General features: G+C 64.2%; 1 protein-coding gene across 5 annotated transcripts in view; it reads right to left on the bottom strand.

Moving 5' to 3' along the window:
• SH3TC1 (SH3 domain and tetratricopeptide repeats 1) overlaps window positions 1-23,942 on the bottom strand; it is a 37,166-nt gene extending 13,224 nt beyond the window's left edge. Inside the window, exons 1-10 of one of the 5 annotated variants that reach the window (XM_037046414.1) lie at window positions 23,839-23,942; window positions 11,066-11,285; window positions 8,816-8,896; window positions 7,284-7,411; window positions 6,140-6,245; window positions 5,249-5,395; window positions 4,422-4,623; window positions 3,596-3,672; window positions 2,666-2,861; window positions 343-476 (exon numbers count right to left, since the gene is read on the bottom strand). In XM_037046414.1, the coding sequence (XP_036902309.1) occupies window positions 343-476; window positions 2,666-2,861; window positions 3,596-3,672; window positions 4,422-4,623; window positions 5,249-5,395; window positions 6,140-6,245; window positions 7,284-7,411; window positions 8,816-8,896; window positions 11,066-11,237 (1,243 nt within the window). In that variant the 5' untranslated portion in view covers window positions 11,238-11,285; window positions 23,839-23,942. Of the gene's footprint in view, window positions 1-342; window positions 477-2,665; window positions 2,862-3,595; window positions 3,673-4,421; window positions 4,624-5,248; window positions 5,396-6,139; window positions 6,246-7,283; window positions 7,412-8,815; window positions 8,897-9,003; window positions 9,232-11,065; window positions 11,291-14,187; window positions 14,467-14,532; window positions 14,732-23,838 lie in introns of those variants that run through there. The other 4 variants (XM_037046423.1, XM_037046431.1, XM_037046439.1 and 1 more) reach the window with 4 other exon arrangements.
• Between the last annotated feature and the right edge of the window lie 1,744 nt (window positions 23,943-25,686).

Here is a 25,686-nt window from a genome sequence, read left to right as displayed (position 1 = left end):
GTATGTGCGTGTGCATGGCTGTGGACGTGTGTATCTGTGTCTGTGTGTGTACATATATACGTGGTGTGGGCACCCACGTGGGTTTACCTCCCTCCCGTGGGGCGAGGCAGGAAGCTGTACGTTCCCACCCCCAGGACCAGAGCAGTGACGAGTGGGGTGCTCTGGCACCGTCCCCTCTGTTCTGTTCCTTCTCATTGTTGGTAGCACTCTTCCTTTGTGAGTGCTTCACCCTGTGGCCCTTGGGGACCCCAAGTGCGGGGCGAGGTGACGTGGGAGCTGCCCAACCCCGGTGGCCAGGCCCCAGCGCGAGCACACCCACCCGCCCCGTACTCACGCACGCACCCAGGCTGTACACCGAACAGGTGTCCGCGCCCGACAGCCTCCTCAGCAGCTGCCTGGCGTCCTCCTCGGAGAAGCGGCCCGCCTCGCTGAAGAAGGCCCGTTCCTCCTCGCTGAGGAAGACTGCGCTGTCCAGCCTGGGGAGGGGGAAGCGCTCCGTCTGAGATCCCAGTTTCCGAAGCGATGGTCGCCCTGGAGGACCTGTCCCCGCTCCCTCCCTTTACAGACTGTCCCTGCTCCCTGCCGGCACAAGAACCCTGGGGTGACCAACGAACACAGGACAGACACTGCCTTCGAGGGCGCCTTGTTGGACCAGAGGCAGGTGCCCAAGAGCACAACCGGCTGTGACAGACGAAGCAGCCACGGTGGCCGTGGAAAGGGGCTCCTGGGCAGCCCACAAAGCCCCACCCCAAATGCCCCTTCCCCGGGAGGCCGGCAGGGACGGCGCGGGCAGACGGGCCCCACACACAGCACACTCCTCACACACGCCCCTCGGTGCATCCCACAGCACCCGGCACAAACACACGTGGGCTCCGTGAGGTCGGGGGAGGAAGGACGGGGGACGGAGGGAAGGAGGAGGCCACTCCTGGACTGCAGCATCCGCAGGACGTGAGACTGCACTCTGAAACCTGGGGGAAGCTGTTTCAAGGTCATAGACGGAGTAGCTTGTGGGACATTCAACAAGATAAATGTGGAGAAAATGTCAGTGTCATAAAGGACAGGAGCGACAGGGAACTGCTTCGGGTGGAGGGGACAAGGCTAAGGAGACAGGGCGGCTGGGGGTGGGGGTTCTGGAGCTCCCTCCGGCTTCAGAGGACACCAGCAGGGGAAACCAGTCCCACAGGTGGTGGCACGTGTCGCGGATGATCTCCTGCCTCTGCCCTGGCACTGAGGCTCTGCGAGCCGGGGGCCTGGTTTGGGGAGATGCTGCACTATTTAGGGGTAAAGGGCATCGTGTTTGCCACTCACCCTCAATGCGCTCAGAAAACTCTAGGAGAAAGAAGAGACAGAGAGTGTCCTAACTGGGCGTTGGGTGGCCGGGGCGAAGGGCACACGGACACTGTGTGCTCCTAGTGAGACCGCTGCCCGAGGCCCGGACAGTGTGGGAGCAGGACAGGAGCTGCCAGGGGGCTCCTTGGATGGAGGGCGAAGCGTGGGGCTGGGAACTGAGCAGTTACAGTGGCCATTCGTGGAGCCAGTGAGGGAAGGTGGCAGGGTCTCCTTCTGTAAGATGGGAGGAGCGGCCCTGGGCCCCTCGCCCTTCTGGGGTAAGGGCCGGGGACAGACTGCTCAGCCCCCACCCAGGGCCTCTAGCTCAGACACTTGTTAAGTTCAGGGCCTGTTTAAGCCAGGTGGCCTCCCTGGAGATGGTGGGGACACTACACAGGGTCCCCAGACAGCATTCCAGAGAATGCCAGCTGCAGGGCTGGGGTCGGATTGGTGTGGAAACACACCCCCACGGGAAAAGAAGTGCTTCTGACACCCTGGCGCCCGCCTTGAGGGCGGTGGCCCACAGGACACATGCAGGGCCCTGCCCCGCTCGTGTGAGGCGAGGTCTGTGAGGCGTGCCCAGGTCGGGGAGGGGAGGGGAGGGAACACGCTTCGGGAAACGCTGGTCTGGCTGCTGCTCTCAGCACTGGGCCCAGCCAGGTTTGGGCTGCTCCTGACAGACGGGCAAAGGGAGCCGGCAGGCACCGCCGTGAGGGAGCAGGAAGACCTTGGGATGCATCGCGAAGCCAAAGGGGCCCCTGGGTCCTGCTCTGGAAGGAGCTAGTCTCCCCCGGTGCCAGCAGGCGTGAGATAGGATGCCAGGGCTGGATGGTAGAGGTGAGACCCGAGGGTGGTGGGGACGGGCCCAGGACCCACCTAAAAGGTCTCTTCCAAGCCACTTTCTCTGGACTTCCTGGCCCAAGTCTTGGCAAAGAAAGGTCAAGTCCGGGGAACGAAATTCCCCCTGAGCGGAACTTGCTGACCCCTCTCCTGAGAACCCCACTGCTGTTGAGGGTCAGGCAACAGGAACGTGCAGGTGACAAGAGAGAAGGGGAGTCTGTGGTGTGGCCCCCGAGCTGCAGGTGCTGTGTCGTGACAGTGCCGGACTCTGGTGTGCCCAGGACATCTCTGGGATTCAGAGAAGGGCCCGGGAGCAAGGACGCAGGGGCCCAGCCCAGGAGGAGCCGCTCCAGCCCTGGGGCTGCGGCCTGGAGCAGGCTCGGGAGGTGTAGTCTGGGCCCGAGTCCAGGACTGTCACCTGGGAAGCAGGTGCACAGTAGCAGGTTCCCACGGGGGTGGGGCGGGCTCAGAAAGGGGCGGGGCCTCAGCCACTCACTCAGACAGGTGGCCCTGCACACGGAGGAGACTCGTCCGCACAAACCCGACCTGGCCCGAGGACACGTGCCGGCCCAGGAGCCAGGGCAGGCCGGGCAGCTGGGCACCCAGGATCTCGATGAGGTCGCCACTTCGGAAGGTCATCTCTTCAGGCCCCGAGCCCTGGCAGTCGGCCACTGCGGAGGCCAGGCCCACAGCTGCAGGGGCAGGGCACGTGGTCAGCGCTGGGTGCTAGGGGGCGGATGGCGGCCCTCAGCAGGGACATGCAGCACCTGTCCGGCGTTGCAGAGAAGCTTGGCCACCGCACACGAGGGGCTGGACATCCACGGGGTCCCCACACTGAGGGTGAGGAACTGAGGGCCAGAGACGTTTGTTCACTGGGGCCGGGGCCCCTCCCTCCGCCCACCCCACCCAAGGCGCAAGCAATTATAAACATGGGTTCCTCCCATTTCTCTTCCCATGGGGCCGGGCTCATGTCCGTGTAACAGGGCCGTCAGCCACCCAAACACTAGCCAGACAGGGCGGAGCAAAAAGCACTGGACCAGGAGCCCAGGGTCCCAGCCGCACTGGCTTCTCGAAAGAAGACCCGGCCCCAGCACCCTCTGTCAGTACTGCTGCAGCGGCCACGGCCCACCCAGTTCCAGCCCCCCTGCCCCAGGGACCCCCAGCATGCCGATCGTGAGCCGTGGAACCACACTTAGAGGCAGAGTGAACAGGCCCCGGCCCAGCCTTGCGGTGACAGTGGTGTGAGCCAGCGACAGCCCACTGGCCTCTCTGCACCTCGGTCATCGCCTTGGGAACTGGACAGGGTTCTAGCTATGTTTTCTGGCTTGGGGAGCATCAGGTGAGCGCAGAAGCTTCCAGAATACTGGTGCCTGCCCCTCCGTACCCGTCTTTTTCCCAGGAGAGAAAAGCCAGTGGAAACATTTACCCATCTGCTGGCTGTCCGGCGTCACAGGTCCACCCACAGAGTCCTCGAAGGGGTCCCAGGGGACCCGGAGAGCCCACCTGGAGAGGGGAGAGGGAGGGCCTGGCTGTAGGGCTTCAGGGGCGGGGCAGACTGAGGCTGTGCCGAGCCTGGGTGAGTCAGCAGCCCCCCGGTGACTCCTCCTACAGGTCCTACGCCTGTCCCTGCCACACACTCTCGCGCAAGACCCTGCCCAGGTGTACGGTCTTGGCCCCACCCCCAGGGCCTTGCCAGCTCCCCAGCCCAGCCTCCTTCTCTTCCCCCAGGCCCAGGTCCCTGGGGGTGGCCCTTGACATCGGCCGCAGCCTGTTATTTCTGAGACACTGAACATCAGGAGATCAACTGTCTCTCTTTGCTTTGGCTGCCGGGAAGCTCCAAGCCAAGTTCATACCCCTCAGTGTGCCCACAGCATGGGAGCAGGAGCTTCCAGGAGATGTGTCCTGGCCTCCCCCGGGTCCCTCCACCCTGGGTGACGTTTTAGACGCTTGCGTGCTCCCCTGCTGTGGGCACACGAGTGTGCAGCTCCCTCAACACTTTCCAGAACCGGCCAGACTCTGACGCGGGAGCCCTGCCAGCACATCTGGGGCCTGCAGCCCAGCACCAGCCAGTTGGAGACTGTCAGTGCCCTGTCTCCTGCGATGCAGGTGACCGGGATGCAGCAGGAGGGGGCACGGGGGTCTGTGAGGGCTCACCTGGTTCTCTGCCCTGCCCCCATCCCTACCCCGTTGGCCTAGGGGTGCCTCCTGGAGGCCACACAGTAGGAAGCAGATGAACAAAGGTCGGTACCTACTGATGAAACGGAATCAAAGGTTCCCCTGCAGACGTGGCCGCCGCCTCGGTGGGTGTACTGGGGACCGAAGAGCCGGCTGCCAGGGCTGCCTCTCCCAGGGGAGCCCCTGAAGCCCACCTGAGGGGCTGGGGGCCCCTCTCTGCACCCTGGGGCACAGTTGTGGCTCTCACGTAGAGGTCAGGACACTGGACAAAGAAAGGCCCTTCAAAGCAGCAGAGGGTGGTCACTTGGGGTGGCTGGTCACAGAGGCAGCTAATAACTTTGCAGTGGGACCACCTGTCTGCCCTTCAGGGGCCCGTGTAGGGGCGGCACCCACAGGATACTCCAGCCTCGGTGTCTTCACCCACAGACACCAGCTGCCCGGACCCCAGAGCCCCAGAGGGCCCCACTAGGAGACTGGACGGGGGCTGCGCCCTGGCTCTGCTTGGAGTTCCCCTGGGAGCCCGGCTTGGCTGAAAACCCTCGGGGCCTTAGTCTCCCCTTCTGTGCTGTGAGGGGTCAAGGGCCCTCCTTTCCTGTATAACCCTGGGGGAGCTTGACCGCAGCTGGCCGCCTGTCTTTCTCCGTGGCCAGGGTAGGACGCGGTAGGACAGAGAGGGCGTGGTGGGGGTGGTGCTTGCAAAACCCGCTGTTCCTCTATGAGCGGACCTCCGCCTTAACAGCTCTGTACTGAAGCCCGGGCACGTTCCTGTCGGGGTCGCCTGCCCACACCCTCGGGTCTCCACGTGCACGCCAGCACCTCCAGAGCCCTCTTGCCACCCGAGACCCCGAGGGGGCCCAGCACAGCCCAGGGCTGGCAGGGTCGAGGCCGGCCACGCAGAGCTCACCTTCCTGGACCAGGAGGCCCTCGTGCGTCAGCCTCAGGGCCTCCTCGTCCACGTGGACCTGGATGGTCGTCTCCTCGTCGTCAGCAGGCGACAGCAGCCAGAAGGCCTGGTCCACGAGCAGGTTTTCCAGGCAGTGATGAGTGAAGCCTGAGGGCAGGCCGGCCTGGTCACCTCAGACCTGGGAGGGGGTGGGGACGCCCGCCTGGCCGGGCCCCACCACACACCTGCCCTGCCTTTGGGACTCACAGTGCCGTCCCCACTCCAGGCCAGCCGCCTGTCTGAGCTGCAAGGGGAGCGGCAGTGACTGCGGACCATGTATTTGACCCCTCTGTGCATTGGGAAGGCCACTCCCTCCAGGACCCTCAGTCTTTTCCTCTGTGGGAGGGACCAGGGGCCACCCACAAGGTCCTGTGCATGGGTGGGAGGGGTGCCCCCCAGGCACACAAGGGTTGTCCCCCTGATTGTTATTGCAAACGTCCTCAGCTCTCAGACAGGGGGAGGAGGAGCACATGTCCCCAGCAGGCCCTGCCGGTGCCTCCCCATAGGACGAGGAATGTTCTAGAAAGTGAGCGCTGCTTCTAGGCAAAGTTAGCAGTTTCCCGGCCTGTGCTAGGGCAGTGGGGCCAGTCAGGCAGGGCTGGGTGGCGCGCGTGGGAAGGAGTTCAGACACTCGGCCCGAGCCGTTCACGCAGGTGGCACTAGCAACGAGCGTTGGGAGCGTCGCCACGTACCACGCCCCTACATGACAATGACAGGGGAGCACGCTGACCCTGCAGCTCTCCTGAGAGGCTGCCCTGCACTCAGCTACCCTAAAGCCCTGACGTGCTTGGCGTGTGGCCAGTGTCTAGTGAGGGGCGTCCTTGTCACGACTTCTGGGAGGCACGGCTTTACCAAGAGCGTGGTAGGTGGAAAACTTCCAGATTTCCTCGAAAGTCTTGAAGGTCACCACAATGCGGTCCTGGTCACTGTGGATGGACAGCAGCCGGGCTGAGAGCTCCTTGTGGGGGAAGAAGTGGGAATCAGACAAAGTCCTGGCAGGGGCAGGGCCTCCCCAGCCCAGGCTGCGCCCCTCCAGCTCTCAAGCCACCCCCCCGCCAGCCCCCACATTAGCCCCCACACCAGCCCCTGGGTCCCCAGTGCCCTACCATGCGTCCCACCCTCCAGGGCTCCGGGATGGCCATGTGCAGGCAACCCCTATACCTTCCCTGCCTGCACTGCCTGCCTCCACCCCTCCCGCCAGTGCTGTGCCGGCTCAGGCCTGCCCTCAGCCTTCCTGTTTCCCGGACCCTCAGTGATGGCTCAGCGGCCAGTCAGCCCAGATCCACACTCGGGACCACAGTGCTCTTGCCTGGGGTCATCCGTGGCCCAGGGGCCGATTGCTGAGCACCGAGCTCAGGGTGCTGTGTGTGGATTCTCTCCCTGCTCCCTCAGTGATAATTCTAAGCCCCCCATAAGCAGCTCAGGAAGCTGGCTTCACAGAGGCTGAGGGCAGGGGCCAAGGTCAGACTGCAAGGTCGCAGGGTGGCTGTGTGTCCCACCCCAGGACCCTGGCCAAGGGCAGGTCTCCAGGCCCAACCCCCTCCTCCTGCTGGACAGACTGTCCATCCTGCAGAGGCGGACAGGGGGTGAGCTTTGTCAGAATCAGAGAAGATCGGCTCACACCAGTCTTCTGATTCCCCATGAAGAGACTTTCGTGATCCTGGCTGGTGGAAGGCAGAGGCAGAAAGGAATTGGTGACATGGGGTACATGGTGGCCCCAGTGTGGCGGGTCTGCAGGGTGACGGGCAATTCTAGGAGCCAGACACCCGGAAGAGCAAATGGGGACAGGTCACGGTGCCATCACAATGTGAGATCAGAGGACAGTTTCCCCGCCCATGGCCTTGGCCCTTGAAGGCCTGGGCTTCCCAGGCCCTCCTCCCATCCTGTCTGCTTGGCCTAGTCCCTCCCTGTCCTGTGGTCACGTGAGGACCCCAGCTCTGTGCTCGCCCAGGCGTGGGCCCCCTCGTGCCCTAGGCCCTGGAGGAGCCAGGCTCACCCCCAGTGTGCGGGCCACCTCCCCGCTGTCGCTCTCCAGGAGGCGGAGCCGGGCCCGCAGGGCCTGCTGCAGACCGGGGTCCGGCAGTCCACTCTTCCTCCGCACGGCCAGCAGCTGCAAGGTCAGGTCTGGAGGGGGCAGGCCAAGGTCAGGCAGCCTGCCCCCCTCTCGAGTCCCCAGTGTACCACTGGCAGACCCGGGTTTGATGCCCACGCCTGGCACTGCCAGTGCCAACCCTGCTCAGGGGTCTGTGCCCTGGGCCCAGCTCCCGTTGTGGCGAGTGAGGTGCATGCCGCCTGCATCCCAGAGTGGTGGAGGAAGGGGACTCCTGGTGCAGCACAGGAGAGGACGGCCCCAAGTGAGCTTTCCGCAAGTGTCCTGAGTCACTGAGACCCAGCCCCACACAGGGGCGCCCCACCTGTCGCATTTGCCCCACAGACAGACCCCCCTCCTTTCCTCCCCCAGCCCAGCTCGGGCCACCCCCGCCTCCCTCTGTCATAGGCCCCGGGGTTCCACAGTGAATTCCACGGACTGTCCCGGCAATGCCAGGTCTGGCTGGCGGCCCTGTGATGCAGACCTCAGCTCAGATGCCACCCATGCACCCACCCCATCCTTCCAGGAGGCCTCTGCAACACTGAGTCCCCGGAGCAGGGGCTACTCTGGGGGGTATAGAGAGGGAAAGAGAGAGAGGATGGGGGAGGGAGAGATTCCCCCACCTTTTGAACAAGCCTTGTGTCTGTCTTAGAACCTTCTAGCAGAGGGCCATGGAGCAAACACCCCCGCCACCCCCACCCCGCCCCCCGCAGTGGGGCAGGCCAGTGGCAGAGGTTCTAGAGAGAATCTGGGGTCAGGCCTTCTCCCCTGCAAGAAGCTGGCATTTCTCGACTGGTTCTGAGGTGCGGCCCCTCCTACTCCCGCAGAAGGGCAGGGTCCTGTTTTCGAACTGGAAATACTCTGCCTGGAAATCCTCCGCAGAGGACACTGATCACCGAAAAGGAAAGTGGGGGCGGGTGGGGAAAGGTGAGATGCTGACGACACCAGGGTCTCCATGTCCCGCAGAGTTGGGGGTCGGGAGTGGGGTCCCAGGGGTGGGGGCAGACGCTTACTACAGCCCAGGGTCACCCACTGGTCATACCCTGTAGAAATCCACGCCCCACCCCCCACCTCCCAGAGGGCCCTTCTCCTCTGTCTGGGGCTCTTTCGTCTAGCTTCTACCACATCCCCCACCCTGTCACCCTCCCCAGAGTGTCCCTTCCGGGCATGTGGCTTTTAGAGCCACGCCCCTTTCTGAGCAGATGAAACAGTTCAGGGAAGCACGCTGCACACGCAGGTGATCCCAGGCTTCTGCCCCCACAGAATGCAGAGGCCTGGGCCCAGCTCCAGCAATGGAACCAAGCAGGCACGGGACCTGGGGCTCCACGTTTCCTAAATGCTTTCTCCTCCCCCACGGAGGGAAGGGGCCCAGGGGTCCCCCGTTCACGTCCCCGTCTGATTTACGCCTGCTGGGCAGCATCATGCCGGAGGATGCCTACCTGTCGGGTACGTGCCCATCTGGCCGGGAGGGGTCCGGGAGGCCGGAGTCGGAGGAGAGACACCGGGGGAAGGGGCAGCATCTGTAATAACAGGGCACGTCTGTGTAGCTCAGGGGACAACGGGCCTCTGTCCCCTACACGGGCCCCACCCCCCGGCTATTTCTGAAACAAAAGAGGTGTGTCCACACCCCCTCAAGCACTGGAGTTCTTTCCTCCAGGGTCACAGAAGCCAGCGAGGACAGGAGGCTATGAGAAGCTGCCGCAAGCCTGGTGGCCTCAGAAAACAGCGCGGCACAGCACCTGGGCAGGTGACATCGGGTGTGGGCAGTGCTTCTTCCTTCTCCGGGCTCCTCGCCTGTCCCAGCTCCTGGTGGCTCCCGCGTCCCCGGGCCCCTGGCCCACTGCCACAGTGGCTTCCACCCCCCGGACTGCTGCCTCCAGAGAATGGCCCCATCTCCAGACCCTAAATGTCATCCCATCCTCAGCCTCTTTTGCCACAGGAGGTTGCATATGTGGGGTCTGGGAGGAGGGTCTGGACTCCTCCAGGGTCAGTATCCTGTGACTCGGGTCTGGAGTGGACAGAGCTTCGTCCAGATCCAGCTGCCCCAGTCCGTTGCTGGGGGCAACACAGGTCTAGTGAGGCCAGGGGGCGTGGCTCACTGCCTGGTGAGGGCAAGCAAGATAGTTCTAAGTTCAAGTTCAGAGGAGGGGCTCACACCCGGACAGAGCAGGGGCGGGCTCTTGAACTGAATGGCAGCTCAGGCCTCTGTTGCTGTCCCCCTGCCGCAGCCCTATCCTGAGGCCGCTCCCAGCGCGCACCTGGGCCAGGGTGCTTGGTCTCTGCCCTGCTCCAGTGACCCATCTGTAAAATGGGGTGGGTAGCTGGGGCCTTGGGGCCAAGGCGGATCTGGCTGGGCAAAGCCTGTGATCCTCACAGACCGTGTGACCTCCAGGGCTGCGGGCTCGGTGCTGCCGGGAGGCCTTGGGCTGGACAGCACAGGGCACCCATTCCTGCTCTCTTCCCATTGGTGCCTTTGGAGCACCTTGGCGCACCGGCCCCACCCCATGTGCCGCCGGAGCCCCCACCCGGCCCCCCCCCGCTGGCCCTGCCCTGTGCCCCCAGCCCTGCCTGAGACCCCGTGCACGCACAGGGACTCTGCGAAGCCTGTCTGATCAGGAAAAGCAGGTGGCCTCCAGATCTGGGGGTGAAGCACTATCCCCCAGTTCAGCAGCTTCCAGGGCTGGGGTGGGGAGCGGGCCAGGCCTGTGGGCCCCAAGTGCAGGGTGTGCTCACAGCATGGCGAGGATGTGTGAAGAGGCCGAAGCTGGGGCAATCTGGGTGACGGAACGCACACGGATGGCAAGTCCAGAGAACGAAGTCCGGAAGGAGACAGGGACACCGTCTCCAGTGTCTTCCCACAGGCCGCCCAGCGGTGACAAAAGAAGAATAATGACCTCGCAGTAGGCGGGAACGTTCAACATCCCTCAGCCAAGTGGTCAAAGAGGACATCCCCAGCAGGTGGGCACATTGCCACCGCGGCCGCCCGCTGCGCTGCACTGAGGGACACAGCCCTCGGGGGTTGGTTCTGCCCCAGACGCCTGCCGCCACAGTGGGCAGTCACCAGCTGTGGCCACGTGGAGGGAGGGCCCTTCTGCAGAACGACTGGCTGTGTCCTTCTAAACATGGCCCAGAGCCGTGGCACTGCACGCTCGGCATGCCCAGGGTTTCCTCCGCCTCGGAGATGTTCCTGGGACCGGTGGCAGGGCCAGCTGGAGGCGGGGGGTCGTCATCCAGACCTCGCACTGCGCTTCGGCACGAGCATGTCCGGGTTTTAGGAAATACCGAAGGATTTGGGGCTGGGACACGTCCAAACAACACCAACACCGAAGGAGAGGAGGCCAGTGGACTGAAAGGGCCACGGTCCCTTCCCCTCTCGGCACCTCGGTCTGTGCCAGGGACAGAGGGACGTCCGCCCTGAGCGCCCGGAGTTGATGTCCAGAACAAAGCAGGCGGCGGGAGCAGAGTTTGAACAGAGCCCTCAGTGCGTCCGGGCAGCTGCTCAGCGTTCCCAAGCCCCCTCCCCTTTCTCCACGCAGTGTGCTCATTGCTGACGCGCCCCTGGAAGGTCGAGGCTGGCCGCAGGGGACTCGCTGGGCCCTCGGTCTGTTCCAGTAGACTGGGGACAGGGCAGGCAGCGCTCCGGCCCCCCACTGGGAGGACCAGGGGTGCCCCTCGCTCCCCACACTCACCCTCTCTGGCCCCGGCCTGGGCCTCCTCAGGTCCTGCTTGTTGACCGCTGGCCGATGAGCTCACAGCCTCTCTGTGGACCTCGTTGCCACTGCCACCGCCCAAGGGCCCTGCCGCAGTCACCCTCCCCATCAGGGCCGGCTCCTCCGAGGCCACCTCCGCTGGGTCCTTCATGACAGACGACGTCCTCAGTGCCCAGGGCTCGGCATGCCAGGCTGCCTTCTGTGGAGAGAGGTGAGGGTGGTGGTGGGTGGTGACCACCTCCCTGGGAAGACGGGCCCCTGGGGGAACCACATGGACCCTGCCTCCAGAGCTGGGGTCAAGAGCAGAGGAGCCCCCTGCCCCCACCCCTTTGTGCTAGGAGGGCCCTACTCAGCCTTCGTGGGTCTGCTTGCGTGTCACCAGCCCCCTAACTAGCACTGGTCCCCCTGGAACAGGCTGTCGGAGCCACGTGCCAACATTTGCATGGTGGCCTTGCCAACACCTGCCTGGCCAGCTGGGGGGTTGTCCTGGCAGTCAGGGGTCACTGGAGAGGCCACCACACCCTCGACACCCAGATATGACTGAGAATGCCCAGACAACATGTGAGCAAGGTGACGTGTCGGGATAGGAGCCGTGACGTCCCCATTTCACACAGTGGCACTGTGCTCCGGGAACCAGGCCCCTGCATGCCCGGCCAGCGGGGCTGAAACCTTACGAGGACCCCCACGATGCTTATTCCCGGTGGGTAACTGCATCATTCCCTGTCCCACCAGCCTCAGCGAGCTGGGATGCCCCGGGGGTCCTGGGGCTGCCGGACAACCTGTTCCGTGTCCCTCCCACTGGGAGGGGCCTGGACTCTGGCTGGGTCTCCCAGTGTGTCCTGTTTGTCAGGAAATGGGCCAGGCCCCAGGCCCGGGGCGGAAGGAAGCGGGTGACAGAGGGCACGGAAGTGGAAGTGGCCGAGGCAGAAGCGATACTTTTTTGCACCCTGGGGTGCCCTCAGCCCATCCAAGAGCCAATGGTCCTGCCTCATCCTCCCGGGCCAGAGATGAGAGGCCCCCTGGTGTGGGCAGACCCAGCTCCTGGGTTGGGGGCTTCGTCACAGCAGGAGGACCCAGGAGAACGCAGAGCCCCCTTTCAGACAGGGAACGCAGGCACAGAGTGACAGGGACAGTGGTCAGACCCCCAGCCTCGGCCCCAGACACGGGCTCTGGCACTTTTCCCGCCCCCACCAGCATGCCAGCATTGCTGGGACCAGCGTGCACATGACTTTGACCCCACTGCGGCCCACCAGGTATCCCGTCAGAGCCCTTGGGTCCCTGGCCCGCTTGGACTCTGTTTGTAGGGTCTCCATTCCTGAAGCCTGTCCCCACCTGGGTCCTTGTCCTTCTCCCTCTCTGCTGCCTCATCCTTTGGAGCCAGGACCGATGTGCCCCTGAGGCGGCGCAGGTCTCCCACCGCTGGGTACCTGGCACTGTCACACCCGCCCCAGGCACGCACCTGTCGTCCTGGGGAGCAGGGCCATCCTTCCACGCGTGGGTCGGGGCCCCTCCCACTGCCTCCCTGAGGGGCCTGCCAGGCAGGCAGGGCCACGGGGACAACTGCAGGCACAAACCTCCTGGCGACGGTCCAGCAATGAGGAAGTGAGTGCCCTCTCTGTGGACGCATTCCCTCCCCGCCCCCCGCTGGTCCCTAAAATGGCCCCGAGGGGCCAGCAGGCTGCAGCTCCAACTGCAGAGGGGCTGTCCTTAGCTCCCGGGGGCCGCTGGCGGGGCCCCCTCGGGCACCTCACAGAGAGTCTCCTTCCTCTGGCCTTGGTCCTCTCGGCTCCTTGCCTGCATTGACGAGAACATCTGCCCCACGAGGGGGTTGGTGGACTGAATGAGCAGTGCCCCTGGGGTACAGCTGGCGCTTACTAAGTGGGGCCCCACGGAAGGGGAGGATGTACTACCAGTCCAGGCTCAAACAGGTTTGGGGGCCTGGCTGGCGCTCCCACGGGGCTCGTGCTGCACAAACAGGTCCAGGGCCCGGGCAGGCCTCGCCCATGGCCCCAGGAAGCCCCTCTCAAGGGTTGTCTGGTTGCCCCTGTGCTGGGGTGAACAAACACTGTCCCCCTGGAACTTCAGAAGGTGACCGACCTCCTTTGGAAAGAGGGTCTTGGGAATGAAGTTAAGATGAAGCCACCCTGGAGGAGGCTGGGCCCCGAAACCAGTGCCCAGTGTCCTCAGAACGAGAGAAGGGACAGGCACAGGGAGAGGTCCCGTGACAGCAGAGGACAGACGGGACTGACCAGGCCCTGAGCCCAGGGCCGCCTGGGCCTCCCGGAGCTGGAAGAGGCAGGAGGGTGCCTCCCCAGGGCCTGTGGAGGGAGGTGGCCCTGCTGACACTTTGATGTCAGACTGTTGGCCTCCAGCCCATGGCAGTGAAGTCAGCCCGGCATGCGGGCCGAGGTCGCTCTGGTTGTGGTGGCTCTGGGACTCTGTGCCTTGACTCTGCCTACTACCAGAGAGAGTCAGCCTCCCCCGCACCAGGGCGTCCTCGTGAGCAGAAGGAAAGGACTTTTGTCTCACTGAGTGGTGGCACTGCCCCCGACTCGGGCATGGTGGTGGTCAGCCAGAGGCTCAGCTGGACTTGAAAGGTGAGGTTTGGATCCAGGCAGGTCCGCATCCAGCCCTTGAGCCCCAAACCTAACCCGGATGTGCTGCTTCAACCCCTGCCCTGCCCCCGACCAGGAGTTCAGCCGCAGCTCCTGGGACAGGACTCTGGGAGGCCACCCCACACTGGGCCAGCGACAAACACCCCGACATTGCTCTGACGGCCATCACTTCTAGGAGCCCCTCAGATTGCACAGTGTTGGGGATCCCTGCAGACAGGGTGGGGTCCGGGGCTCCCAGAGGGGCCCCTGGGAGCCGGGTCTCAGCAGCATCCCTGGGCCACAAGCCCAGGGCAGGGCCCGGGGTCGGGAGGCCCGAGTCTGCGTCCTTCCTGGTTGGTGTCCCGCCCTGGCCCAGAGGTGGTGGCCTCAGAGTGGTCGGGCCACGCCTATGGTGCCACCCTGGACAGGGCCCCTCTGGCGCCCTCCTGGGGAGAGGTCCCACTTGAGCCACCGCAGAGATGGACCCCCTCGTTGCTGGGGACTCACGGGCTGAGCCCTGGGGGAGCAGGGTCAGCAGAGGTCAAGGGGGACACAGCGCTCTGTCAGATGTGACATTATCACTGGCCCCCTCACTGCCGAGTGGCACGGGCAGTGTTTCTGGGGACCCATCTGCCTGGGCCCACACCCCCCGGGCTGCCCAGACTTCAGGTCTGCGCCCCCACTCCCAAAGGGTCAGAAACGTCTTCCCGAAAGGGAAGGACACGAGACTCTTCTTCCATCCAGCTGTGGCCAGGCCCTGCTCTGCAGGCCATGCCTTTTGGGCCAGTCCTCACCGTCACCCCCTCCCCAAGACACAGCCCTGGCCACCCGCCTGTCCCGGCACCCCCATACCTTCGCCAGCTCCTTGGAGGCGGCTCCCAGGACAGCAGACGCCAGGTCGCTGCTCCTGGCTCCTCCCTGGCTGGCCCTGAAAGGCCGTCTCTGCCAGCCAGGGCAGGCAGGGCCGCCCTCAGCCAGACCGACTGCTCCCCAGCGGCCACCGCCCCCTGCTTCCTGCCCCACTTCCTCCCTGCGCCTGGGGCCAGTGGCGAGAGGCAGGCCCAGCGGAGACAGCCAGTTGATCATTAGCTGCTTCCTGGGCCAGCTCCAGGCCCTCCTGCCAGCCCTCTGCCCGGCCCCCAGGTGCGGGAAAGAGGCCAGGGGACGCCAGGCTCCCGCCTCGCCCCAGGATTGGGGAAGTCAGCCAGCTGCCAGGCCTCCCTGCCAACCTCAGTCCGGCGGCTCTGTTCCTCTTCCACGGATGGCACACTTGCATGCACGAAGACGCATGGGCCCTTGGGTGCACACTCTCACAGGGGTGCATGTGCACTCACCCCCACAGAAGCAGGTGTGGCTCCCTCCCACCAGTCCCCTTCGACAAGGTTACGGGGTGGGCCCCCAGTGCTTCTTCCCTCCTCTCCGCTGGCTTCAGCCCACGCCTGAGTGTGAGAACAGGGACACCAGCCCTGCTCGCCTGGGAGCTCGTGCTGGGCCTGCTGCTGGCTCAGAGCAGAAGCAGGAACTGAGCTGGGGGGGGCCTGCCGTCCTGCGCCCCGCCTTCCCTCTCGTCTGCTCTCTGGTCCCCGCCCAGCCCTAGAAATCAAGAATTGGGGGGGGCGGTGGCCCTGGCTTGGTGGCTTCGTTGGCTGGAGCGTCATCCCCATACACAAAGGTCATGGGATATGTCCCCGGTCAGGGCACACACAGGAAGCAACCAGTGAGTACACAAATGAGTGGAATAACAAACCAATGTTTCTCTCTCTTTTCCCCTTCCTTTCTCTCTCTAAAGTTCAACTGATGAAAAGAAAAGAAAAGAAAAGAAAAGAAAGGAAGAGAAAAGAGAAAAGAAAAGAAAGGGAGGGCCACCCGGACCTTCACACATGGCCTGGTGACTCCAGGTGAAGCGGTAAGGTGCCTGTTTTCCAAAAGGAAAAACTGAGGCTCAGCGGGGTCACGGGACATGCCCAGGGCCAGTGACAACTGGAAGAGGAGCTGGACCCCCGCCCGAGGGACGCAGAAGCCCAAAGGCCAGCGCTTCCAAACACGGCAACGCTGTCCTGGGGAGGAGCTGCCGTGGGCAGGTTCCAGCGGCACCCTGGCCTTCCCCAGCTGTGCCAGCAAAACACAGCTCCAGACTTCTGTCCATGGTGGGGTGTGGCAATGTCACCTGGGTTGAGGACTGACGCTCTAGGTGAAGCTATTTCTGGGTGAGGCCAAGCCACTCCCGCCCGTGGCCCTGTCCCCCCCTCCCCCACATCTGGCCTTTCTCTGATCAACTCCAGGCCTAAGTGCACCCACCCCCGTGTCCCCCGCTGCCCACGCCTTGGGCCTCGGGAGCCTTAACCAGGCCCAGGAGCCCCTCTGGGACACGGGCCCACCCACCCTCCTTCACAGCCTGCTCCAGTGGTCGGGTGCCCTTCCCAGCTTCCACTGCCCCTGGTACAGGGACACCCCACCCCGCGCATAGCCCTGGCCGTGGGACCTTCCTACAGCCTCCTCATGCCATGGGGACTCCCCCGTGGGCCGTTCCCCGGGGGCCACCCCATCCAGAGGTGGGCCCCACTGGCAGGTCCTACTCTCCTCTGTGGTGCCTGGGGACTTCCAGCCGCCTTCTTGGTCTTCCCCCCGGGGGGGGGGGCACCTGGGTCCCCTCATCTCCAGCACGACTAGCACTCAGGGCAGGAGCCAGCCCAGCCCGAGGCCACCACATCCACTGTGAACACCAGCGCTGCTGTGCCGGTGCCACGACCCTGGCTTTTGTGTGCCCAGAGGATGCCCAGGTGGGGCTGGGTTGACCCTGTGCCCTCACTTCGGGCTGTCCTGAGGAGTCAGCAGACGTGGGCGTTCTGTAGCCGGCCAAGCACAGAGCGTGCGACGTAACCAAACTTGGTTACTGTTCAGGTGACCACACCAGTGCCCGACCTCCCCTGGGCTGGGGCCCGGGGCCCTGCAGGCACAGGCAGAGGAGCAGGTCTGGAAAGCCAGTCCCCAGGCCCGGATGCCCCCCAACAGCGCTGGCCAGTCCTGCTGCCCCGTGAGGCCTGGAAGAGGCCGGGAGAGGGCACAAGGCCTCCTTCCTGCAGGCCTGCCCTTGGCCTTGGCCTCGGCCTCAGCCCCGTGTGTGAGGCGGCCCTGCACTCCGGAACCCGCCTCGCGCAGCACACGACAGGCGTGGCTCCTGCTGCTTGTTTTGCTGGAAACTGTGGGAAGAGGCCCCAGGCAGGCCCCACATCCATAAAAGGGTCTGGACACATCTCCTCCCCTGGCCATTGTCCCCACCACCCAAGACCTGCGTCCTGTTTGTCCCCGCAGCTGTGCCCGTGGCCCCAGGCCAGCGGGGGTTTCCCAAGGCTTCCCCGACCGTGCCCAGAACTCTTCCTCTCTGCAAGGCACACCCCGATGCTGCACAGCGTGCCCCCACAGGCTTTCAGAACACGGCCTTCCAGGTCAAAGGGCTTTCTAAACACGGTCCCTCCTGGAGGCCGCAGCTCGGGGCCGACCCACAGCCCCACCTGGGAGAGGCGGCTCTCAACCCGAGCCCAGCGCAGCCCTGTGCCCCTCTGGGTGGGCCTGTCACTCCCCGGGCCTCAGTTTCCCCCTTTCCAATGGAGCTGGTCTTGACGTTCCCTAATTCCCCTGAGCTCAGCAGCTCTGCCCCCACTGTGGTCGTGTGGCCTTAGCGGGGATCAGGGCTGGGACAGCTGCCCTGCTCCTGGGGTTGGGGGGGGGAGGGCAGTGGCTGAGCCTCCATAGCCACTCCCAGGTGACAGCAGACAGAGGGAGCTGAGGACCTGCCTGGGTGGTCCCCGCCCCTGAGGGTCCATCCACACAGTAGGTGTGAGTGAGGAGCAGGGCCTGCAGGCTTGTGGGGGGCAGGGGCGTGGCTCCAGCTCTGCGGGTTGTCCCAGGGCTGGTGCTCTGTGTGAGGGGCCGGGGGGCGGGCCTCTGCCACAACCCTGCCACGACTACATGAGAGCAGACACAGCCCATGGTGGCTGGTGGGGTGCCCCCGGGGGTGGGGGGCCCTGCTCTAGAGAGTGGGGTGGGCTTAGTGGAGGCGGATCTCAGGATCGCCCACCAGAGCAGGAGGAGCCGGCACACAGGTGTCCCCACCACACTGGGATCAGGGTGTATGGGGTTCAAGGTCACAAGAACGTCCCAGGAGGGTAGGATGGGCGTCCACGATCAGAGGAGATGAGGGCCGAAGGCAGGTGGCAGGGGAGCAAAGCCCTGCAGTCTCTCGGGGGGAAAGGGGGACTCGGGCAGAGATGGGCCCCACCCAAGGTCACTCAGCCCTTTCGTGGGGACCGTGGCCAAGAGGGGGTGGCCTGGCCGTGGTCCCATGCCCCGAAGCACCCCTGTCTTTCTTGGTCTCTGGTTCAACACTGTGACATGCAGATGTGACCCAGCTTAATACAGTTTCCCAGAAAGACACAGGGACACAGATGCCACCTTCCAAGAAGCACATTCCTGAGCCCCTCCCGCACTGAGTGTGTGTGGATGCATCTCGGTGACAGAGGCGGAAGCTGCGGGCCTGGAGCGTGGCCCCACGGGAAGGGGTGGGACTGGCCCCTGCGTATTCGTGACTCTTGCCTTCCCGGCCAAAACCCTGCAGATCAAAGATGGGCGGGCGCCAGGCCCCGTGACTGCAGACACTGCTCTTTGCAGAAGGAGGGTGTTGGGACCAACAGACTCTCCAGGTGACCTGTGGCCACCCCAGGCTGGTTGCGGCCCGCAGGAAGCAGTCAGCAGTTCCTGCGGCCTGGGCCACCCCGCCTGGCCTGGGCCTCTGTCCCGCTCTGGCTCCATCAGGTGGCGTGGCCCCCCGGGTGGGGAACTGCTGCCTCAGCAGCCGAGTGGGGGTGTGGGCCTGCCCGTGTAGGGGCTCCTTCCCCAGGGGCACTTGGGGTGACTGCGCCCCCGCCTGGGGCAGAGCTGCAGGAGCAGGGCTGCCCCCTCCGGAGCCGGCTGGTGGAAGGCACTTGGGCACAGGGAGGAGGTGGGTCAGAAAGGCGTCAAAAGCTGTTTTCAGGGCCCAGGCTGGTCCCTCCTCCTCGTCGCCCGTCACACTGTAGCCAGCAGGCCAAGGTCGTGGGGTGACCAGGAGGGGGTGCACTGAGCGGACGGCGGGGGGGGGCATGGCATGTGTTTTACAACCACCACTTCCCCTGGGAACCTGAGACGTCACCCCACCTTATAATGAGCCCCAGGAACACCCCGACCCCACTGGCCCTCAGTCCCCAGAACCCCAACATTCCTGACTCAGGGTGTGGGACCCCCACCTGCTGCTGGAATGCTGGACACTCTCTGGAGCGCAGCCATGGGGTAGGGGGAGGGGTTGAACTTGGCTCGTGCAAACATTAACCCCACTAAGCGCATGCGCTGAAGGCCTGGGGGAGGGGGCTGTGACTATCGTCCTCGCCAGGACCCACCACTGAGGAAACCAGGGGTCAGGAGGGCTGGAGGGAGTTGCCACAGGGCTCCCCAGTGTTCTCACAGGCCGTGCCGAGACCTGGGGGTGCCGTCAGTCCTCAGGGTGCTGCCCAGGTTCTGGGGCGCTGCCCAGGTTCTGGGGCCCAGCCTGGTCCCTCCTCCCCTCCCACAACAGCCTCGCCTCATCCCTCTCCCTGAAACTGTCCTGTCAGGGCCACCAGCACCCACCCTGCTGCTCAGTGCAAGGGTCGCTTCTCTGGCCTCACCCACGGGCCTCCCTGCCCAGCTGGCCCCACTCCCCTTCCCAACCCCTCCTCCTGCCTCCAGCAGACCCACCACTCCTCTCCGATGCCAGCGGCCAGGTGGGGCTCCAGAGCCATCCACGTCCACACTGACGACCCAGGGTGCCACCTTAGAGATGAGGGCTGAGCCCGCACTCCTGGGCGGTCCCCTCGGCTGGGGCTGGACAACTGCCTCACCCCTGTCCCCACCGTAACCCAGCCCTCCCGCCGTTCCCCAAACCTCCCTCAGGGACTGGCCCCTCCACCACTCGGCGTCCTTCGCTTTCCCAGACCTGTTCACACCCGGGCCCCCGCCCAATGCCATGGTGGGGGCACTTGGGCTCTGGATTCCACCTGCCCCCCATGGCCCTGGCATGGCCCCCTTCCTAGTGACCTCCTGCAGGCACTGACCTCAGCTCCTGCCTAGCCCCGCAGGTGTCCCCACGTGGCGTCACCTCCTTCCATAGCCTTTGCTGATGGAGGACACGCCAGCCCTTCTTGGCCCTGGGCCCCGATCACAAGGGGCCAGGACTGGGGTCTCTACCCAGGCTGCCCCTGGTGAAATTGGAAGCAACCTCAAGGCCATGGACGGGGCGCTCGGCTCATGTTTGTTGAATGGCTAACAAACAGAAGCACCAGCAAGGGGGGCAATAGGCCAACCAAGCGTCTCGGACCCTGCAGAGGGGAAGAGTCCCGGGAAACATGTGCCTCTGACCAGGCAGAGTCACGTGCCACGCCCACCCTTTTCCTGCCCCTGGGGTCCAGTCCCACCCTCGATTCCTGGTTCTCCAGGGAGGAAGAAGCTGGCTTGGGGGGATCACACAGTGTGCAGCAGGCCCCAGGGCCTCTCCCTGCCTTGCCTGGTGCTCCCGGCTGGGCAGGGCCTGGCCATCACACTCTGCCCTCTGGGAACGGGGCCCTGGTCACAGGCTCCTGGATGGCCCCGAGTGGTAGACCTGCCAGACGTCCACACCTGTGCCCTTCTCATGCCAGCCACCCAGCTGTGGGCCTCATGGGTCACATTCTGGGGGGAGGGGAACAGAGCCAGAGCACCCACTGTGGGATAGGCACGTCCTCTGAGTCCTGCCCGTGGCACAGCCTCCCGAGTCCCCGACTCTCGCACGCCCACACTGACCGTGCATCAGGGGGTGACAGGGAGGAAGAGCATAGATTCTGAGCCCTGGCAGCTCCTGGACCCAGCACACCTGGCATGGATCTGGGGTCCCACACAGGAGAGACGTCATTATCGGGTTATCCAGAGGGGCAGGGCCGGGGCTGGCAGCGTTGCCCAGCACCAAACCTACCGGCCCTGCTCCGTGCCGGGCCCTGCGGCGGCCCCATCCCCAGAACCCCCAGCCTCAGGAAGCCGGTGGAGCCTGGCCAGGCACTTTGCACAGGGCACTGCAGTTGAGATCTGTCTGGTATTCTTCTCAGTCCTTTCACTTTTAATTTTTAACGAACAAGACTGCTGCTGGTTCTGGGTCAGAGCCTGGCTGGGCCGGACCCCTGCCAGCAGCTGTGTTCAGTTAGACCCACCTGTGCAGGAGACCTCGAGGCCCATGCCAGGAGGGAAGACCAGGGCCTCCATGGGAGAGCCGTGAGGGCTGGCTCGGACGCTGCCCCTCTGTCTGCGGCCTTATTCGAGTGTATGCAATGATGCTCAATCCCCCCACCCAGAGGCACAGAGTGACCCCAAGACCCTGTGTCGCCCCGCCTGGCCGCACCCCGCATGTCAGCACACCTCTGGTGGTGGTGAAGAAGCCGTGCTGGGGCCCAGCCAAGGGCAGCTGCCAACCGGTGGCCATCGAAACTCACACGTGGCCACCCTTTGACCAGCAGCCCCGCCTCCGGGAAGTCACTCTGCAGGTGTCAGAGCGGCAGGGCGTGGACCCGCCTTACAGCAGCAGCACCTCGGGAACAGCCCGGGTGTCATGTAACCCACGCTCCCACCACACCCCGCAGGTCGAAGAGGCTGGAGGAGCAGACAGGGGAAGATGGGTGACGCGGGGAGTGGGGAGAGGGGAGCAGCACAGTGACCATGTGTCCAGCCCCCTGTCCAGCTCTCAGGTTGGGACCCCTGTCCTGTGATGGCCCCTCAGGGGACAACCCCGTTAGACAGGCGGCTTTTCTGCCTGATGCTGTGAGCGGGGGCACACAACACTCCACACTTGTCAAAAGACACTGAGTTTAACAGTGCAAATAAGAACAGAGCAAGTAAGAACAGAGCAAGTAAGAACCCGTCCAGGGGAGCAGGGCAGCCTGAGGGAGGGCACAGAGGGAATGGTGGGCGCGCGCAGCAGCCTCCCTGGGGGGCCGGTGCCAGGCACCCCGGGTCCTGAGGGGGTGGGTCGGGGTCGGAGGAGGGTGGACCACATGTGCACACCCGGCTGCAGCAGACTGCGCGGCTCCCATGGGGGCGCTGTCCCAGAGTCCCCACTGCTGTACCAGGACGGGATGGCTGGATGTGCACTGGTCAGCAAGGAGGGTGGGCGGCAGGAGCCAGCGACCTGGCTATCGGAATGGGAGGTGGCGCGGGAAACCAAGGAGAGAGGCAGGAGGGGCCCCGGCACTGAGGGGTGGGGTCGGAGGAGAGAGCAGCGAGAACTCACGGCTCGCTTCACACACGTGCGACAAATAGACATGTATTAGCAACATGCATGCACGCAGTATGTGCATACACAGGCTGGGACATTTACAGACATATTTACGAATATTCACGGGGTAGGTGCACATCTATTGGGTTGGCCCAAAAGTCCCTCGTGTTTTTTTCCGTGCGATGCCCCTGGCAGCACCGTGCTGTCCTTAATTCCATTCACAAGGATTCTGTTAGATCGTATCGTGACAGCTGTCTTACCAGTGTGCGTTAAAAAAGACTTATCGAAATGGGTGAATTTTCGTGCAGCCATTTTAATATTGAAGATGGAAGAAAATATGCAACATCTTCGGCATATTATGCCTTATCAATTCAAGAAAGGTAACACACAACTGAAGTGCGAGAGAAGGTTTGTGCCGTGTGTGGAGAAGCTGCTGCGACCGACGGAACGGGTCGCGAGTGGTTTGTGGAGTTCTGTTGACATTTTGGCTGGACAATTATTTGTCATGGAGCTGTATTCTGCCTTGGAAGATGTTCAGCAGCCCCCTGGCCTCTCTCCCCTAGAAGCCATGAACGAGAGATCACCGACAGACTCAAAATATCCAGATCGACAGAGCTGTTGGTGAAAACAAGTGCGCCTTTTATTTTATGGAAAAACCCGAAGGGACATTTTTGGCCAACCCAACACACTAACTTGTAGGCGTGTGTATGGACGTGAGCGAGTGTGCTTCACACTTATACACACATGTATGTGCCCACGTTGGTACACACGCTTCTGTGTCCAGGCTCCGCTGGCCAAGAGGCCCTGAAGCGAAAGACGCGGGGAGCAGCGGGCACGCCCGACCACGGAGGGGCCTCGGTTCTGAGACCGTTCTCCCGGGGCCCACGTCAGGACTCCCGGCCAGCGCCTGGTTCCTGGACCGGCCAGAACCGACCCAGGACGAGCCCTGCGGGTCGTGCCAGAAAGGTCAGGAGTGAATGAGTGAGTGAGTGAACAGAGAATGAGATCCTGCAACGACCGGGTGTTGAGGGACAAGGGGCCACCGGCAGAGCCCCCAGTGGCCGAGGCGGCAGAGACCCGAGCAGCAAAACTCACTGGGTTAGACAGGTTTCCGGCCAGAACGCAGCGACTGCCCTCGGGTCCGTCCGATACAAACACATGAAGCGCTTCGAGCAGCGCTCTGCCTTGGCTGCACCCCTGGGGAGTCCATCCCCAGGGCCCCGTGGGCGGGGAGGGGCGATCAGCCGACTCCCTGCCCGTGGGGAGACTGAGGCTTAGACGGGCGTGGCTTTGCCTGGGGCCATGGAGCTGCCCGGCACCAGCCAGCACTTGCAGAGCCCACAGCCGGCCTCCCCTCCCCCTCCTCCGGTCAGGCCCCCACCCTGCTCAGAACCCACTCTCAGGGCCCCCACCAGGGAAGGAGGGGTGGTTCCCAGGGCTTCTGAAACTTTGGCCCCTGGGGGACCTGGGTGGGGGCAGGGAAGGAGGAGGAGGAGCAGAGACCCCTCCCTGCCGTGCGGACCTCCAGCTGGCCCCCAGCCCAGGCTTCCTGCCCCTCTGCAGGGCTGCTGGGTGGCACCACACTGACCCAGCCCGACACTCCTCTCTCAGGGGGACCCACGGGGCAGCACCTCCCCCCCTTACAGCCACCAGCTTGACAACACCCACTTCCACCGGCTGGGCTCTCGGCCCCTGTCTCAGAAGTGGGGCCACCAGGCCCTGCTCCCCAGCCAGTCCAGTGTGGGGGTGTACCCCACCTGTTCCAACAGGTGACCCAGCACGGGGCTTGGGGCTGCAATGTGGGGATAGCCCCTCCAGGGGCAGACCCAGGCTAGGGGTCTAGAACTCACCCTGCCCGGGGCAGACGCGCCGATGAAGGGAGACAGGCTTCTCAGGGCCCCTCCGAGGGTCCTCAGAGTGCGGCACAGAAGGGACAGGAAGGCGCGCGTTCTCAGCCAGCCCGGCCCTCCCGGCTCCAGATCCAATTGGGTGGCCTGAGCCGTCCTCGGGGTCATTGGCTGTGCCCGGGCTGACCCGCCCCACCAGGAAGGGGCCAAGTCTCCCTGTTGACCTTTCTCCTCCTTATCGCCCGTCCAGGGGCCGTCGGGAAGTGTCAGCATTCCCGGCCGGCCCGCATTCCAGAGCGCACTATGGTGCCGGCATTCCCGAGCAGGGCGGGAGCAGCCAGCAGCCGCAGGGGGCCGGCTGGGCCCCCACGGCCACCTAGTGGGCTGTGGATTGGCCACACCTGCACACAGGTGCTGCACCCTGGTCACGGCCTCTTAGAGGAGGGGGGCTGGGCCCTTGGACAGCGGCTGGGGCCTCCCCCAGCCGGACGGAGCTCGCCATCTCGCCCGCCCGGGCTGGCTCCTGCAGCTGCCTGGAGTTCTGCAAATGGTCACCCAGCAGCGCTGAGTGCCGACCGAGTGTGTCGCCCGCAGTGGGTCACAGAGTGTGCCCCTCTCCGTCTGGGGTCCAGAGAGGCTGCATCCTAGACTCGCTCACAGCAGCTCCCCCGGGGCGTGTTCAGGGTAATGGAGCCCAGGAACCTGGGCTTGCCACATGTTCCCAGGGGGTCTTCTGCCCATTGCCAGACCACTCCCACTCGGGGGGCTGGCCCTGCCCCAGCCCAGGCAGGCGACTCCAGGTTCCAGACTTCGGAGGACAAATGTCAAGGCAGGAGTGCAGGTGAAAGAAAGAGTGAGTTTACTAAGGCTGAGATCAGTTCGGCAAAGGAAGGAAGGGCCCCTGGGGACAGAGTTGGGGAGCTGCCGATGCCCCTGCTCCCTGGATGGGGGTCTTGTCTGAGCCCCTGAGGAAGCAGGGTGTGTGGGGGGTGAGGAGTGGGGGGGTGCCTGTGCACAGAGAAGAACTGCTGGCCTCCTTTGTGCTGAGGGTTTTATCTGTTTCCTGTGGANCCCCCCCCCCCCCCCCCCGCGGAGGATCCCAACAGGGCGCTCTGGAGCTTTCTGGGCGAGTCCTTGGACTTGCTGATGCGCTATGGCGAGCGGGAAGGCGTTTGGGGCCCTGCTCTGGTTGCGGCTCCCTCCACCTCGGGTTCGTCAGGCCCTGGCCCCTGACTGAGGGGCCTCAAACTGTCTGCTCCCAGGCACCTCCAGGGAGGATGGGCCTTTATTCCCTGGCTGCTAATCACTTGGCTGTTCCTCCCCTCAATACACCCCTGCCCCCCAAACTCCCTATTGAGCCATTTTTCTGTTTCCTCACTCAGCTCGACAGGGAATCTTACTAGTTTCTCATGGACCTGCCTCAGCCGGGCAAGTCTGGGCCCCTGTCCTACATTGTGTCCCCCATTGACGAGTCACACAGGTGGGCGGTCACCTGGGGCCTGGGATCCACACTGCCTCCCTGGCCCCCAAAGACCTGCGGACCACCAGGGACGGGACCACTGCTCCCCCCACTGGCTGTGTGACTTCAGGCAAGTTTACTTTTTAAAAATATTTTGTTTATTTATTTTTAGAAAGAGGGGAAGGGGGGAAGAAAGAGAGGGAGAGAAACATTAATGTGTGGCTGCCTCTTGCACGCCCCCTACTGGGGACCTGGCTTGAAACCCAGGCATGTGCCCTGACTGGGCATTGAACCGGTGACCCTTTGATTCAAAGGGTGGCACTCAGTCCACTGAGCCATGCCAGCCAGGGCTCAGGCAAGTCTCTTAACCTCTCTGTGCCTCCCTTTCCTTG

The sequence above is a fragment of the Sturnira hondurensis genome, unplaced genomic scaffold (assembly GCF_014824575.4).
Source record: "Sturnira hondurensis isolate 20B ecotype Veracruz unplaced genomic scaffold, ASM1482457v3 Scaffold0000780, whole genome shotgun sequence".
Classification (NCBI taxonomy): Eukaryota; Metazoa; Chordata; class Mammalia; order Chiroptera; family Phyllostomidae; genus Sturnira; species Sturnira hondurensis.
Note: the sequence above shows the minus strand (reverse complement) of the source record. Positions and strands in the feature narration are given on the sequence as shown.